This window comes from Physeter macrocephalus, chromosome 5 (assembly GCF_002837175.3).
Source record: "Physeter macrocephalus isolate SW-GA chromosome 5, ASM283717v5, whole genome shotgun sequence".
Classification (NCBI taxonomy): domain Eukaryota; kingdom Metazoa; phylum Chordata; class Mammalia; order Artiodactyla; family Physeteridae; genus Physeter; species Physeter macrocephalus.
This window is the reverse complement of record NC_041218.1, coordinates 28752730-28770565: the sequence shown is the minus strand read 5'-3', so window position 1 is coordinate 28770565 and position 17836 is coordinate 28752730. Positions and strand designations below refer to the sequence as shown.

The 17836-nt window shown below is 40.0% G+C and overlaps 1 protein-coding gene across 16 annotated transcripts in view; it reads right to left on the bottom strand.

Moving 5' to 3' along the window:
• Positions 1-17836, bottom strand: part of CADPS2 (calcium dependent secretion activator 2) — a 552734-nt gene that overhangs the window by 93889 nt on the left and 441009 nt on the right. For all 16 annotated transcript variants that reach the window (XM_028489806.2, XM_055084855.1, XM_028489809.2 and 13 more), the window contains one exon: positions 8218-8321. In XM_028489806.2, the coding sequence (XP_028345607.1) occupies positions 8218-8321 (104 nt within the window). The remainder of the gene's footprint in view (positions 1-8217; positions 8322-17836) is intronic.

Sequence of the window (17836 nt, the reverse complement as noted above, 5' to 3'; positions counted from 1 at the left end):
AATGTAAATTGGTGCAGTCACTATGGAAAACAGTTGAAAGTTCCTAAAAAAAATTAAAAATACAACTATCATATGACCCATCAATCCCACTTCTGGGTATATATCTAAAGGAATTGAAATAAGGATCTCAAAGAGATGCATATTCTACCATGGTCAATGCAGTATTAGTCACAATAGCTAAGACACAGAAGCAACCTAAATGTCCACAAATGAAAGAATGGAAAATAAAATATGATATTTATGTACAATGGGATATTTTTCAGCCTGAGAAAAGAAGGGGATCATGCCATTTGTGGCAACATGGTTGAACCTGGCAGATATTATGTTAAGTATAATAAGCCAGACACAGAAGGACAAATACTGTATGATCCCACTTATATGAGGAATCTAAAATAGGCAATTTCATAGAAGCAGAGAGTAGAATGGCTGGGGAAAGAGGGAAAAAGGGAGTTATTAGTGAAAGGGTACAAAGATTCAGTTACAGAAGATGAACACATCCTAGAGGTCTACATACAGCGCAGTGCCTATGGCTAACAACACTGTATTGTATGCTTAACATTTTGTTTAGAGGGTATATCTTAAGTGTTCTTATCACACTCACAAAAAATAATGTGGACTTCTCTGGCTATTGTATCTCAGTTTTAATTTAATTTGCATTTGTTTAATTTTGAATGAGTTTAACATTTTACATATGTTTTAGGGCTCTCTTTATACTGTTTTTAGTGAAATGTCTCTCAGGTCTTTTCCCCCTTATTTTCATTTAACTTTTGATAAGTGTTATAATTTTGTAACCAAATAACTACAAAGCACACACATTTCTGTGATACAGATATTTTTGTTATTCTTCCAATTAAAAGTAACTTTTAATAAATGTTTAATCATACTATATACTCAGAGAAGTCCATATTTACTTTCAAGAAATTTCTAAGAACATGTGAGATTTGTGGTTGCAAAACTCTATTCAATTCCCTCCAGTGTAAATTAGATTATAACAAAAAGAGTCAAACCACAAACCAAAAAAAGGTGGATTATAAAGTTTTGACATATTGAGTATCTTCTTAAAAACTTCTGTCACAATAATAATGTTCAATATGTTTATAAAAAAACATTATCGTGTAACTAATTAGCAGATGGAAACTGAAGAAAACACTGGCTAAAAAAAAGAGTGGTGTAGTACAAATCACAGACTACAGAGGTAGGAACATTTTTAGTGGTTGGCTCAAAGCATATAACTTAGACTTTGCTGTATAAACATCTGAATGTGAAAACCTGCTGGAAGTGTTATGTTCTATGTAAACCAAGCTATTGCTCTTTGAAAATATTAGATTTGAATACTTTTTGTTTAAATTTCTACTAGAATGGGTATATGACAATAGTATAAAAGGAAAAAAATAAAATAGCATACACAATTTCATTGCATATACCTTGCTCCTGTCTTTTAGAGCTGTGTTGGTGACATAGATAAGAAGAATCTGAGATTCCTCCCTCTGAGTAGAGCAGGATAGAAATGCTACTGAAAATGCAGCACTGCAAAGAGAGACATTTTCAAAGTCTCACTTCCAGTTCACAATCAATACCTTTGCGAAAGGCTAAAATTAAGACAATAACAGCCACGTTAGGCCAAGATTGTATCAAGACTCTGAGAAAAATTTCCAAAGCTCTTTTTAAAGTTTACTTGGAAGACAGAGTCGCAGTGGGGAATGGAACACAAAGGAAGATAATTTTCTTTAAAAAAACAGCTTCAGGTTGGCGACACTTCGCTATCAACTGGAAATTTTCATTATGTTTTGCAGAAGTATATATTTAGGTTTCAAATTGTATCTCTGAAGATGTTATTCCTAATGAACGTAAGCCAATCTGTGATGGATGCTTATTGTTCTAATGATGACCAGAGAAAGCTTTAAGGAACCACTGTCTTTGAAAACGAAAAGCCAGGGTTGCAGGCTGTTACCTTGAGAACACAGGGTCAGTTCTCCCACCTGTCCCCTCCTGCATTTTGCCATCCCTCTGGGTGGCAGTCCTCGCACCCCAGGTTGGTAGTAGGAGGAGAGGCTATACAATTGCCTTCCTAGAGCGCCACTTCCTGGGAGTGGCTGAGGCTCCACGGCATGAGGGGCTCCACCAGGGAGGAGAAAACCCTTCTCAGAAACACACCCATCTGTAGGGCACCAATCAAAAAAGTTACGATTATCTAGGTTAGAGTTAACTTGGCTCTAAAGCTAAGCCACTAATTAGTGTAAACGAGACAGCACAGGCAGAAGGCAATGTTTAACTTGATTAAGAGGGAAATACAAAACAAAACTCGATTGTAATCCTTTAGCCATACTATTTCTATCAAAGTTCTAACAATAAATAAATCTTGTACAGTGAGAACAATATTTGTGGCAGACTGACAATACTTTGAAAGCCGTGTCTGTTTACTCAGACTAGTTGAAAATAGTGGCAGGTAAGACTATCCCTGAAACTGGAAGCAGAGTACCGAGCTTTTGAACTTGGTGAGATTTAAGTGATGATGGGCAAATCAGTTCCCTGGGTGGATTTCCATTTCCTCATCTGCAAATTGGTAATAACGACACTTGTACCAGCCTCCTCCAGGGCTGTTTGGAAAAGTCAAGGAATATGAAAATCTCTTGCTGTACAAAAGTAAAAAAATGAATCATTATCAGTAACATAAAAATGAGTCAAAATTCACACAAATCTTATAATGTGACTTTAGATATTTTAAAAATAATGATATCCAACATGAATGGAATAGTTTCTATGTGCCAAGCAGAGTAAGTCCCCTACATACAAATGAGTTCTGTTGCAAGAGTGCGTTCGTAAGTCCAATTTGTTGGCTAAGTCCAACAAAGTTAGCCTAGGTACCCAACTAACACAATCAGCTATATAGTACTGTACTGTAATAGGTTTATAATACTTTTCACACAAATAATACATAAAAAACAAACACACACAAAATAAACATTTTTAATCTTACAGTAGGGTACCTTGAAAAGTACAGTAGTACAGTACAACAGCTGGCATACAGGGGCTGGCATCGAGTGAACAGGCAAGCAGAGTTATTGACTGGATGAGGGGGAGGAGGGGGGAGATGGCAGAGCTGAAGGGTCATCGGCAATAGGAGACGGAGGGCAAGCTGCAATTTCACTCACGCCTGACGCTGATGGCACAGGTTCTGGTTCCTTGCTGGATCCAATTCTATCTAGCCTCTTGAAAAAACGATCCAGTGATGTCTGGGTAGTAGCTCTTTTTCTCTCGTCATAGATGACACGGTAGCACTGGACTGCATTCTGAAGGGCTGCTGCAACCTTCGTGTACTGTTCTACATTCAGGTCCCGTGCCTCAAAAACTAACGGTGCCTCCACAAATAAAGAAAATCCCCTTGCCATTTCCTGCATCGTGAATCTCTTCATTTTTGAGTTACTTCTTCCTCTCGTCTCTCTTCGTCCTTTCTCTGGGCCTCCAATTCCATCAGGTCTTTATTAGTAAGCTCCTCGTGCTACACAGCAAGGAGTTGGGTGAAGTTGTCCTCTTGTAGATCTAGCTTGAAACAAAGATACTGTACTACTGTACTCTATACAGTTGTGTACAGTAAAGTACACAAAAGCACAACCACCTGTAGAGGACGCACGCACGTGACAATGTACTCCAGACAGGTGAACTAACTTACATGACTGGACATGAGAACTGTATGTTCGCATCTTTGAAAGTTAGCAACTTGAAGGTTCATACGTAGGGGGTTTACTGTACTATTCGAAAGGCTTTTTATACATTATCTTACCTTATAGGTTAGCAAACTCAGAGATTAAAGAACTTGCCTAAAGTCATAAAGTTGGTAGGTAACAGAGCAATAATTTGAATCCAGGTCAGCTGGAGTGTAGAGACCAAGCTCTTACACATACAGCCTCTTCTTAATTAACTATACATGGCACAGGGCCTGTCTGTCGGTCGGTCTAGTTTTGCAGATCAGACCAATGTTAATGTCCTCTGATTTTTTTCTTGCCAGAGCATCTTTTAATGGTCTGATTTCTTTATATCTCTTCCAATTTCTTTGAGGTCTTAGGCTTTTGATTACTTTTACCCTCAAAATATAGCAAACATTTCATAATTTAAAACACCACAAATAATATGGCTGCATAAATGAGCAAAAATAGCGTGTCTGATTTTGTAATGTATTACGTGCTTTTTTCCTCCCAAGAAAAGATCAGCTTGCAACCCTGTATTTTGTAGATGATCCTAAAAGCCCTGGAGATAGTCCAGTGTCTAGGGTATCACCACAACCCCCAACATACACATACAGCAACATAATGCTAAGGGGTCATATTCTAGAAATATTTAAGTGCTTTTGAGGAGCCAGCAGAATGGACTAAACTAAACCGGTGACACCTAAACTACTGCCAAACGAATCATAAGTTTTCTGCACTCTTGGTTCACGAAAATCTTTCCCTGTGTTCATAGATGAATATAAATATTGAAATAACCAAGTGAGATGAAGAACTGAAAATACTTCAAAACATGTTGGGGTAAAGTGCTACTCTTAATATTATACATTTTTAAGTCAGTGAGTGACTAACAAACATTTTTGGTAGGATATTTTTGCCGATGCAGTTTCGTTTGAGAGACACTGCTGAAAATTGAATTCTGCCTCTGTAGCTTAGTTGTATGAAAGCCACTTACTGGTCATCCTCTTCCAAAAAGAGGAATATTTGTTGGACCACAGGCTAATCTAACCCTAAACCCGTCCTAAAAAAGAAAATGTCGATTTATCTCACTGGCTATCCAGATATAAATACTATGCAAATAAGATGAACTCAACTGTTGAGATGAGTGCAATTTAGTTAGTAGTAGGTAATAAACAGATCTTGTCTATGATCAAGTTTTGTATAACTACACTTTAAGAGGGTCCTTAGATGTGCATGGTAGTAGAGAGGAATAAGGATATGAGGAAGTAAAAACAATGGAAAAAAATTTAAAAATCAAACATCCATCCTCTTTATGTTAGAATCCATCCAGACGCATAATCTGGTCCAGACACCGATGTTCATGTGAATGACCACGTGCACAAATATGTGTGTCCGTACTGAACTCCTCTCCCTGCCCTGACTCTGCTGCTGGAGCAGCCTGGGACCCAGCCAGCTGGAGGGCAGGATGCATCAACCATTTACAGTGAACCGAGAGCTAAGCTGCAAATACCGAATTACCGCCAGACATCCTCCTGGCCTACAGTGTCACTGATATGGTGGACAATATCATATTTAAAATATTTTAGGGACCTTCAATTAAGATTCTGCTGCAACAATAAATCACAAAGTAACAACCTGAGCTGTGCTCATATCGATCATGTTGCCTCTCTCTCTGCCCCTTCACTGAGGGATATTTCCAGCCCTCCGTCCCCATAGCAGAGTCCCAAGATATGCCAGGAGAAGAGCCTGACAGAACAGAAGGGACATCTCCAGGCTTGCACTGTCATCCTCCTCTCTGCATTTATATCCCTGCTACGATGCTAAGTGTCAAACCTGCCAGGAGAACTAGGACAGGGCACCCATACCTGCCATTCTACTGAAACCAAGAAATAACAATGTGGTTCCCTGGAAAGTGTGGAGTCTGGAGTTGGCCTGCGTCTTCACGCCGTCACTGACCAGCTGTGCACCTGGCAAGTTTTCCTAGCAGGAAAGTGGTGCGTGCGTGTGGAGGGGGCGTGCTGGTGAGAGCCTAAGGCTTTCTCGTTGGCGTCTGGGACTTGCCACCTTTGTCAGAGTGAGTGGCCTTGGATGGACAGTTGTCGGATCAGTTTGTCTAAATTTCTGGTCAGACACAGTCTCATCACGGGAATGTGGAAGACGTCCTTCAAGATTTTCTGGAAAGGAGCTTAAACTGTCTTTCTCAAAAGAAAAACACAGAAATTCGGAAGAAAAGCCTGAGGGGAGAGGTGGAGAGGCCTTCAGAGAGAAGGGAGGACTGTCTTACGAGCAAGTTACTGTCAAAGATCTGAAGGACGTGAAACCTGCTTAACTGAGAAATTGCTGAAGGACAGAAACAACCTCTTGGCCTTGTCAAGTGAACCGCCCCTGTGGAGGGAAGAAGTGAAATGAGAGGAGCTGACACACGGCCACTTGAAGGTCTCTGAGGCAGACGCATTAACCTTCACCACAGGAGCCGGGCCGGGTCCTCTTTTGTGCAGTAAAGTCTAGCCTGGACATTCAGCAAAATCGAGATCAGTGTACAATGCAGTCCATCAATTCACTGTGGAAATGACTTTTGAATCAGATCAATTCACCCCCCAATATTGTTCAAAGGAAAAGCTGGATCTCCTGGTTAAAAAAAGAAAAAGGCCAAAAAAACACTAAAAGATAAAACCAAAACCAAAATGACAAAATCCTCTCAGCTGGCCTGTACTTAGATGGCCAGCAATAATTATGCATGCAATTACTAATAAGACATATTCACGGAAACAGTACAACAAAGAGTTGCCCATTTAAAGAAATACAGTCTTTAATTCCAAGGAGAGGGACTAAGGTGGCTTTAAAAGTGTAACCAGAGTGTGTTCTATCTTATCTTCACATAAAAGAGTTATTCCATGCTAGAAAAATGGTGAAAACAATTTTACTCACCTCTCTTCCCTGAAGAATCCCAAGAATTTGGAAGCATTGTGGAATGAAGACATGTCATAGTGTTACAAAGCATTTTAAAAAGAGGTAATCATAACATTTCTATATTTTGGCATATAGTTGAGTTACATTTATGAGTTTTGATTATCTCTGTTCAAAAGAGTCAACTGTATTTTTGTGCATTAGAAAATAAGTAATATTTACATTTTAATTGTGTTTGGATACACTGTACTTCAACAAGCATGTAGTGGTTGCAGGAAGTATATAATACTAATTACGTTTAAAAGACAGGAGAGTTATTATTTTCCTTATTAGTGCAGGAAAATTAAATGTAATTTTTGTGAAATGTATAGGAATATTAGATGTACCTGTTTAGATGAAATTGGATACCCAATCAGAAATATTTTTTTAATTCAAAAAGGTCTAATACTCTGATGATAATGCCTTTTAACAAAAGACAAAGACAACACATACATACATTTTATCATATAATCATTTTCATTGTAACATAGCAGTAGTATTAGCCTAGAAAAGCTCCTCCTGGGAATTCACTTCAAATTATGGAAGCAGCTGTTTCTTCAGTTTAAAATAAAATATCCATAACAAGTTCACACATGACAGATGCAAGGTAAAAGCTAGATTCCACAGTGTGAGCTAAAAGCAGATGTTTTGAATGATCATATTTATAACCAGCTATAATAAATCTTAGTTATCCATAGCAAGGTTTCATGAATATTCTTTTCTGAGAATTTGCTTAAAACGTACTTCCTGTAGTTTCTTATATTTTTGAGAACAAGGCTTCATTAAATATAAATATTCTATAAATTCTTCTGTATCTGGTCTTTTTCATACTTACTCATTTCATGTGCTTCCTCAAGAATAAAAGCACTGTTAGGGCACTGAAATTTAGTACATTTATTTAATCCTACACATTTTCCCTACCTAATTCAGTCAGAAAACTCTTTTGTTTTTTAAAATAAACTCATAGCTATTAGAAAGAATGACACTTTTAAGTCTCAGAATAAGCAGTTGGCCTGATGAAATACCATCCTATATTTTTAGTGAATGTCAGTATATAATTAGCACTAGAACTTTAAAGAATCTATTAAAAATGAAGGTTTAGTGAAAATTTAAAGAAAAGTTTGATGGTAAAAGTGAAAGACTGGGGTTATCAATCATACAGTTCTGAACGTCTTCTATTCAATTTTGGTGTCCTATAGTTTATCACTACTTTTCCTTTTGCACATTGATCAACTTACCTTTCTAAACTAAAGCAATCAGGGCACGGGGGAAAAGCAAGTGATCTGGCATCACAAGATGGGGGTTCGTGTTCCAGCTCTGCTTCTTACTAGTTTGTACACCTTAGGCAGATCCCATAAGTTCTCCCATGTTCCTCACAGGAAGACAGTTGTCAGGAACAGATACTAAATTATCTACATATACAATTCCTTTGTAACATATAGGAGTTATATTTCCAGGAAATGCACACGTTCTCAGTTTTCTGTAGATAAATGGCCAGATGTGTATCAAAAGCCACTTCTTCAGTGCTACTCCCACTATGGTAAAGCATTATGTGAGGCTTTATGTGACAGTTAAAACGAGCCATCACCTCTGCATGATGCTCTTCATTCTGCTGTAAGACTTCTATGCAGAGCTCTGCTAGATGAAGAACCTCTTCCAGCTTCCTAGCGGGAGTCGCCTGGTTCATGGTCTCTGCATTAAAAACAAATCATAATAATGTTACCTTGAAAATAAAAAGCCAAGCAGATTCTAAGATGTTAATGATGAGACCAGGGTGTTGAAATCGAAGGAGAAAGCATATTTTTGAGAAATGAGAGAAAAGAAATACAAATGAATACAGTCTTTAAAAAAAAAAATCAGTTCACCAGATTGCAGAAAACATTTCACCCACAAAGCAATCATGGGAAACCGCAAGTGCTTTGCCATTTAACATATTAGAACTAACAGGTGCATCAGCACATGAGATGCTCAACTTCTGCAACAAACAAGTTATAATTCTCCTCAAGGTCAGACATACAAAGAAAGGCAGATACCACGGTCTTTTCCTTCTCTCTGTATTGTATTATCAATACAATACCATTCTCACCAGATGAGTCATTCCTGGCATTAGTGAAACGCAGGCTTTTCTGTTGCTATTTACATTTCCAGCCTGAAATGTCTAAGGTTCATGTTGATCTTAAATGGAAGCAGTACAAAGTCACCTAAAACAACTCTGACAGGCTGCAATTAACTGATTTCCTCCCTTCCACCTGGGGAGGGGTGAAGAGCCATTCTTTAAAGCTGAAGGTTCTCTCAGCATTACAGCAAACTGGTATAAAAAGGCCAGGCCACAATGAGATTAAGTGCAGCTGAAATTCAGCAACAGAGAAGGCAAAGCAGCTGATTTCAGACAGAAAACGAACTGGCAAAAATTAGAGGTGCCCTGTGTAATGAAACTGTTTCAAAAATGTGAGGAATAGAGTTTCCAATAAGGATACTAAAGATAAACGTTTCTGGACTCTCTCTTTGCCCCCGTATGGAGATTGTAAGGAAGAGAAATAAAATGTTTCGATAAAGAGCTTCTTCTGTAGAACCTAAGGAGTTTTTTTGTTTTTGTTTTTTGGCAGGGGCGGGGCAGGAGATCTAGTCCCTCTACATCTCCCTATAACTTCAGCCTTAACTTTGGAAGACTTCCATTTGCTCTTCATTTGTTCCCAAGGGACACAGGATTCAGTGAAACAGCCTATGATTGGTGCTTGTTCATTAAACACTTTTTATAAGCTCACTATGGGTCACAGTGTGATGCACGTGGGGCTTCCCATCCTCCAACCCTGATACACATCCTCCCAAACTCCCCTGCAGGATTAAAGCCACTGCTCATCAGTGGATCAAAGAGTAGGATGATTCTTCAGGAAAACAGTCCGCCAAACACAACAGAGTTGAGTGTGCCTACAATAATCTTAGCTGTGGGAAGTAGGAGGAAGTAGAAGACATGTCCCTGCTCTTAAACCACTTAGACTCCAAAAATCACTACTGCTGGGATCCTTAGACATCGACTAGCCAACCTCCCCTCTGTTTCATGATCACTTCAACAACCTCAAACGAGGGTGAAGTCAAGGAGGCTTGTGACTTTGCACGACAATCTGTTCCACTTGGGGCCAGCTCTCGCTACTGCAGTGAGGAAACTTCAAAGTTTGGAAGCAGTGTAAAGCAAACAGAGGGGAAGGCAGGGGATGTTAGGAGAGACTGATGAGAGCAGGTTTATTTAGGGGGGGCGGACATCAGTGGGAAGATAAGCAGAACCTGAAGCAGGTCCTAAAGGAGAAGCAAATGACCTGGGTAAGAGCAGGAAGGGTTTCTAGAAATGCTTGCATGTCAGAGATGGGGTGCATTTCAGAGGAAGGTGATGATGAAGGTGGCCACAAATGTCACCATTTACTGAGAGCCAATTACGTGTCAGACCCGGCACCAGGCACTTCCCATGTGTCATCACACTCATTTTCCTAACAGCTTTAAGCCGTTTGATTAAGCCGTTCATGTAAGTCGTAGATTAGGAAACAAGCTTGGAGAGATGAAATGCAACAGCTAACATGTGGTAAAGGTGAGACCTGACTTGGTGTGGGCTCTTAGCATCTCTACCCTGCACTTGCCTGGCTGGAGTAAAAAAGTTCTGGGAAATGATGGGTGAGGAGCCTGAGGTTGGACTGTGGCAGGCTTTAAGTAAGAAAATAAACAGACTCAGTAACTATATCCTATCTGGTAACCTGGAGCAAATGTTTCTTTGCCGGGCTTCAGAATAAATTAATTTTGGGAAAACGTATTTGTGGTTGTGTAGTACAAGGAAGGACTGGTGGGGACCAGGTCTAGTGTATGGAGAACTATGGAAAGATGGTAATGGGAACAGAAAAGAAGAGAAAGGTAGAAGGGTCGCTCTGAAGAAAGGATTTGCAAGCCTTTGTGAGTGACTAGAAATTGCAGGTCAGAGAGGACAATGACCTTGAGGTTTGGAGATTCCATGGCTCAGAGAATGAAGATGCGTGGTTGATGAAACTACCAAATGGGTCTTCGATGGGTCACCCCACCTAATTACCACGTACGTAAAATTTAAAGTAAGCAAATTATTCTAAACTACAAGGAAAGTGGTGCATTGTAAAATCTGCATGCACAGGGAGTTAGGATATCTGGATCCTTTGCCTGGAAAACTCCTACTCATAATTCAAGACACAGCTTTAACGCTACCTTACATGTAGGACCTTCTCAAGGTTCTGGGGCTGGGTGAGTCGCTCCTCCCTCTGGGTTCCCCTATTACCAGCTCATGAGCTGTTACCAGACTAGGCCCAGATCAGTCAGAAACTGGGTCTCGTGATCTTGTGCTCTCACTATCTTGAATAGGCTTTGGACCATGACAGGTACTTAATGAATGCTTACTGAGAATGCGGTAGTATAATTTTTGGGAAAGGGCATGTTAAAAATAGAATCAACGCCCAAATTATTTCATTTCACTTTGTGTGGGATTGCAAATAGCTCTTCTGTCACTCACAAACCAAGAGTGGACGAGACAGCAAGTCCACCAATGAAATGCAGCTGTAGTCCAAGGACACTGCTCAAATAATTGATGAAAGCTGTGTTCTTAAATTATTAGAGATTTTGGGGGAAGAGTTTTCAAAATAATTTTTAATTCTCAAGAGCGTATCACATTCTTTAATTTTTCCATCTTTAGATTTTTTTGGTTTTGTTTTTTTTGGCTGCATTGGGTCTTTGTTGCTGTGCATGGGCTTTCTCTAGTTGTGGTGAGCGGGAGCTACTCTTCATTGCAGTGGCTTCTCTTGTTGTGGAGCACGGGGTCTAGGAGCAGGGGCCTCGGCAGTTGCGGCACGCAGGCTTAGTAGTTGCGGCTCGTGGGCTCTAGAGTGCAGGCTCAGTAGTTGTGGAGCACGAACTTAGTTGCTCTGCGGCATGTGGGATCTTCCCAGACCAGGGATCGAACCCATGTCCCCTGCATTGGCAGGCGGATTGTTAACCACTGCGCCACCAGGGAAGTCCCTCCATCTTTAGATTGAGGGTGTTGAATTAAGTTGGGGATTCTTAACCCTAGGGGTTAGGAATAGGTTTTAGGGAGTCCTTGAACCCCTTAAAATTATATGCTAATTTTTGTGTATAGAGGCATTTTTTGGGGAGTGAAGGATCATAACGTTCAGATTCTCAAAGTAGTCCATGAGCCAAACAAATGGTAAGAATCACTGAACCATATATGCTCTAAGATTCCTTCTAGCTAACAGAGTCTATGCTTCCTATAAATTTGGGGCTTTACCTATATTGGATTATATCATTTCAACTTCATGAGGAAAGGGAAAGGCAACAAAATGTAATTGTTTTGATCACAGAAGAGAAACTTATTTTTCCTACATACTTTAGTACATTATTTACTCTACCCCTAAAACCATTCTGAAAGTTAGGGAATCAGGAGCCCCATTTCCAGATTAGGGAAAAGTGTCTTGGAGAGGTTGAAACAGTGATAATACAGTGACTTGAATTCTTTTCCATTTTCAAATTCTCTGAATAGGATTAACATACACATACGCACACTCAACTGAATATATATGTTCAATATAAACTTCTGAAATAGCTGAAAGTTTGAGTTTATAAAGTCACCATATCCTTAGCCACAAGTAGGCAATAATGGGAAAGAATCGAGGAAGCAACCTGAAAACTTATTTCTGTTTATGTGTGAATGTATCAAAACCAGCTTTTACACTTGACACTCTCTTAAGGAAAAACTCACAGAGTACCCTGTGTTCTACTGAAACTTAAAAACAGTCTGAAACACTTTATTCTTTCCAGATTAAATTTACTGAGAGGATCAAAACTTTGTACTTGAACATAATGACCACTCTAATGCTTTAAATAAACAGCATTTTTATCAAGTATACTATGTATGCCATCTCTGGCTGCCACTCATTTGACTACAGCCAAGAAGTTTAATGCATTTTGTAGCTAGAACTCTACTAGATAACAAGGTTATCAATAGCTCCATTAAAATTCTAAGCACTGTGAATATTTGAGAATTCCCCCTTAAAATGTCCACTTTCCCTCTTTTTGCAACATTTCTACAGCATTACCGATGCCTCTATATTCTTCAAGCCTCACGCCAAGTTGCTGATAGTTGGTAACACATTTCAAATAGAGGCATTTAAAACAAATACACCCAAAGTAGCAAGGTTTCTTGATGAATTTCAATGTACTGCACTTGGCTACGATACTTCTTCATTCTGGAACACTTTTACTTTTCTATGGCAACACTGCTTGGCCCCTCAAAGCAAATTCCTTGTAATTATGCACCTCTGTACATTTAAGAAGAGATCTCACTGGAAAAAAAAGTCGGAGGTGGGGAGATGTAAGGAGACAGCCTGACCATTGTGTGTTAGCAGGCTTTAACTCTGCTCCCCTGCTTCAAAGAGGGTGCATACTCTCAGCATCCTCTCCTTGGCTGCCTCCTTTCCTGCCACTGCCTGTCACACTGGATACACGATGGTGTTCACTGTGAAGGTTGTAAGGGGATATGGGGAGAAGACCAGTAAAATCATTTCAGTCCATTTTTCTCCATATAAGATACACAGAAATTTGAAATGTATTTGACCTTAACTTTTAACAGACTGATTGTATCTGTACTTGCAGCTAAACAAGGACTAGAATTCAAGATGGTGTTGGATTGAAGGGCTATGGCAATAATCCCACTGCAATACTGCCTTGTTTACTCTCCTCTGCATCTAGGTCATGACAACAGCTAGAGTGCGCCAACATATAATTCCTATATACGCGCTAAGATTTTTTTTTTTTAACACCTTTATTGGAGTATAATTGCTTTACAATGGTGTGTTAGTTTCTGCTTTATAACAAAGTGAATCAGCTATACATATACATACATCCCCATATCTCCTCCCTTGTGCTAAGACTTCTTGCTGGTTCTTCAACATCCCCAGATTTTGTGGCCCTGAATTTGATTCAACAAACATATATCGCATGTAAGATATTGTACTAATAACTGAAGGGATAAAATGATGAACAAAACAGTATTTCGGCCTTCAAACAATTTATGTATCTCTTTCCCTAACCAGTTTATAAAGTAGAGGATAGAGCTGCATCCCACGCATTTTTGGTCAATATGAGGAAGTTCGATAATAAAGCTCTGAAAAAGAGTGAATTAAATGCATTCAATATGCAAGAAAAGAGTTACTAGCTTGCAAGAAATAGGTTCAAAGACATATCAAAAAGAGGGCTTTAAATTGCTCATGTGTAATATATGGAGTTCTTCAGAATCAAATTATCCTTTAAGTGGGTGGGTGTTTGAGTTCAGAAACATTAGATCAGAGAAAGCAGCAGTCTGACATTGAAGTCTCCCATCTTTTTCCTCCTCCCATCTGAAGAAAAAGAACTCCCTCCCTCTAAAGGACAAAAATCAGATGAATGGGGAGAAAGCCCTGACACTCAGGAGGTAACTGAGGTAAGAAACTTTTATGCCTGAAGAAAAGACTGGGGGAGAATTGCAGGTCCTGGGGAAAAAAAGAAAAATAAAGAAAAAAAAAAAGAAGAGCAAAGAGGGGGAAAATATGGGGAAATGACTACTTTCTAGAGAAAGGAGTTAAAGGAAGGCCTACAGTTTGGAAGGAGTAAGGAGATCAGCAACATGGAAGCATCTACATGGGACACTGTGGAGACCCAAGTAGTGAGGCTCTGCCTTGTGAGGTTTAACTAAACAAGGAAGTTGGGCCAAGGGTACAACACCTGAGTTCTTCTACCTGAAACCCTAAAGTTCATTCAGTAGCAAGGACTGTCAGCACCCTCTCTGTGGACTGCTGGTCAGAAAAACTTATCTACCCACAGACCCCGATGAGAAATGGTGGAACGGACCCTTCTATTTCCTTGTGCCCCTTCTCCACCAAAGTAGATGGTGACTGTTCCTACCATCCACCTCACCCTCTTACAAAAACATAGGGCAAAACCACATTACACACGTTGCACACTGCTATGGGCACATACATGATTGGTACCAATTAAAGAGATCAGAAATGGTTCCACCTGAGCTACCACCTCCATCTTAAATGCCTTTTTCCATTCATACACCCCTTTAGGCCAACCCAGCTGGCTCAAGGAATTTCTACTGGCTCCCTAGTCTGTCCCGATTTAAACCTTAATTCTTGTCTGGGATCAGTGTTCTCCCTCTTTGCATGATCCAGACTGAGGACTCAGTTGGAAAGTGTAAATTTTATTGAGATTTTCTGACCCATCCTTTAGCTCCAGGCATAGCAACCTGTGGTGAGTGATACAACACCAGAGTCTAGTACAGCTAGGCCCTTGGGAGTCGTACCCCTGCCAGATCTCAATACTCATGGGCCTTTTCATCCCAAGAGGGAAGGAGGGCAGGAGATCAAACACTTTCCCATTAGACAAAACAACCCCTCCCCCTCCCACCTGTCTGCCACTTTTAGAGCTTGTGACTAGATTAGATGATTCTGGGCGGTGGCGGGGGGAGGGGGGAATCTCCCTCGACTTAGTCCCCAAGAGGGAATAGTATATAACTTTCTGGCTAAGAAGACCACCTCAGAATCCAGGAGAGAGGCGGTGTCTAAATCTAAACCCCACTTCTCCAGCCTGACCTACACCTGCCCAGTATGTGACGCCCCAAGACTTGGTACTGTCAACTGATGCAAAAGGATTGTGTACCACTGACTCTCTCTTGGCTTGTCTGACTGCAACCTATTATGGTTCTATGAGTGCCAGACATAATACATCACTCTAATCAATGAATGGAGTATTTTCAGTATAGGTCTGTAGTTCGCAACTTCATCATGCACCAGAATCACCTGGAGGGCTTGTTAAAACACAGATTGACAGCACTACCCCTAGAGTTTTTAGATTCAGAAGGTCTTGCTTGGGGTCAAAGAACTCACAGTTCCCAGGAGATGCTAATGGTGCTGGTTTGGGGAATGCACTTTGAGAACTACTAGTGTTTATGAAAAACAAAGATGACCTGTTTAACCTTCAGATTATTTCCTCCTTTACCTACCCGAAATCAAGCTATACCTTTACATAAGCTTCATTTTAGGAAAAAGGTGACTTTTGTGTAGAATCGGAACACATTTTACCTTTCAGTATTGTTATCCCAGATAGGATGAGGTACATATTTGGACAATCCTTAGATGAATGAAAATAATCTACGATGTTATGGCCTGCCTATGGATGTTTAAAATCCATGAGAATACCAATGCCACAGATGTTTGAAAACAATAGGTCTGTGGCCTCCTAATTCCAAGGCTCCCTTCGGGGCCAACTTGTTTAATGACCCTGTCATTTAAACCAACAGTTGCAGTTAATACCTCCTTGGAATTAACCATGCTAATGATACACTGCTTTCGAATAACTGTCCTGCAGTCACAGTCACATTAGCTGCTTTACCTGGATTTATCTTTCGCATCAATAAGTTCATTTTTAAGGAAATGGTCAGCTATAGAGCAAAGGAGAATTGGACACTGGACTAGAGGCAATGGCAGTCAAACTGGATGCAAACTGAGCAATCTCCATAGGCCAACAGCCAGTGGTGATCCCTGAGTGACTGGCCATAAAAAGTCAGATACCTCTGCAGGTAAATGTCAGTGACACTTTGTGAATCTTCCTTGAGGAGGAATATGGAGGCATCGTCTCCTCTTAAGATCTTAAAGGCATGATGGTGATGGAATTACAGAGAGAGGATTATTAGGATACACACACACAATTTAATATTATTTGGTTTAACATTTGTCACAGGCTTTTATAATTATGTGACTTATAGGAGTGGAGAAATACGGGGGGGTTCCCTGGTGGCCTCATGGTTAGGATTCTGGGCTTTCACTGCCATGGCCCGGGTTCAATCCCTGGCTGGGGAACTGAGATGTCGCAGTGCGGCCAAAAAAGAAAAAAAAAAAAAAAAGGTTGGAAAAACAGACACCTTGGTTTGAGTTTTATTAAAGTTGTAACTTAGTCCTTTTAGCTGTTGAGATTCTGGCTCTCCTTAAATCTGTGAAACCAGAAGATCTAAGATCTCACAGGAAGAAATTACTGCATCGTGTTGCTGACTGCAGAGCCTATGAAGGCTTGAAAGAGAAAAAAATTTTCTTACATGCATATTTACTTTGCTCTGGTTAGCTCTGACTAAAACTATGTGGTCGGATTCTAATGACAGCAGAAATTTTCTTCCACTGGCAGTTTTGTCAGCTAGTTGCACAACAGGGGCTTTTCTAAAGACTTGGTCTTTAGCCATGATAGCTATATCTGTATTTCACATACACAGATTACATTCAGCAGCTGAAACTGAGAAATGGTCCCTTCCCTGGTTTATTGCTCTTCATATATATATATATATACATACACCATATTTACTTCTCCCCAATATAATTCAGATTCAGAAATTGAAAACCATCAGAATAATCTCAATTATGCCATGCCAATACTAAATTATCATATAATTAAAGCCTATAGCGTCTTAAATTTCATGCCTAGATCTTCCTGTCTTCTAATTACATTTACCTGAAACAAGCAGCCTTTCCATGGTCGTTTGTTACATTCCTACATAAAGGGAATACCTTCACACCTCCACACTTATACTTCTCCTGCCCCTTATGCTCTTTTTTCCATTCTCAGGGAGAAAGTCTGCCTGTGAACAGTGGGGGTTAGGCAAGCAGGATCCAGTGAGGCAATGGGGGGGAAGACGGTTTGTTCAGGAATGAGCAATGGTTACGGTGAAAGGCACTCCAGAGGCTTGCCAGCTGGGAAGCAAGCTGAAGGAGAAGAAATGAGAAGCTTCCCAGACACAGCAACCACAATATGAAAGAGATAATTTGAAGATTTGTAGCCTTGGGTGCTAAGAAATTAGTCAAAAGATCTTGACGTCTGTACATATGTCTTTGTTTCCTTTGACACATAATTAAGATCTGTTAGGGCAGCCATCTCACGCATTAATGATGATAAAGTATTTGATGCCAAGATTTGGAGAAAGTCTCCTAGCTGGACAAGTGTAAAGACCAAGTGTAGAGAGTAGGGTTGGGCTTGGTGACATCCTGAGTATCTCTATGGTTGGTTTTAACATCGTGGGTCTGCCTGCCACTGTGAATGTGTGTGTATGCACTGATGATGCCTCAGGGATATTTTATAGGTTTCCCTTTTGAAAAAAATCCGGCATTACAAATTCTTCAATT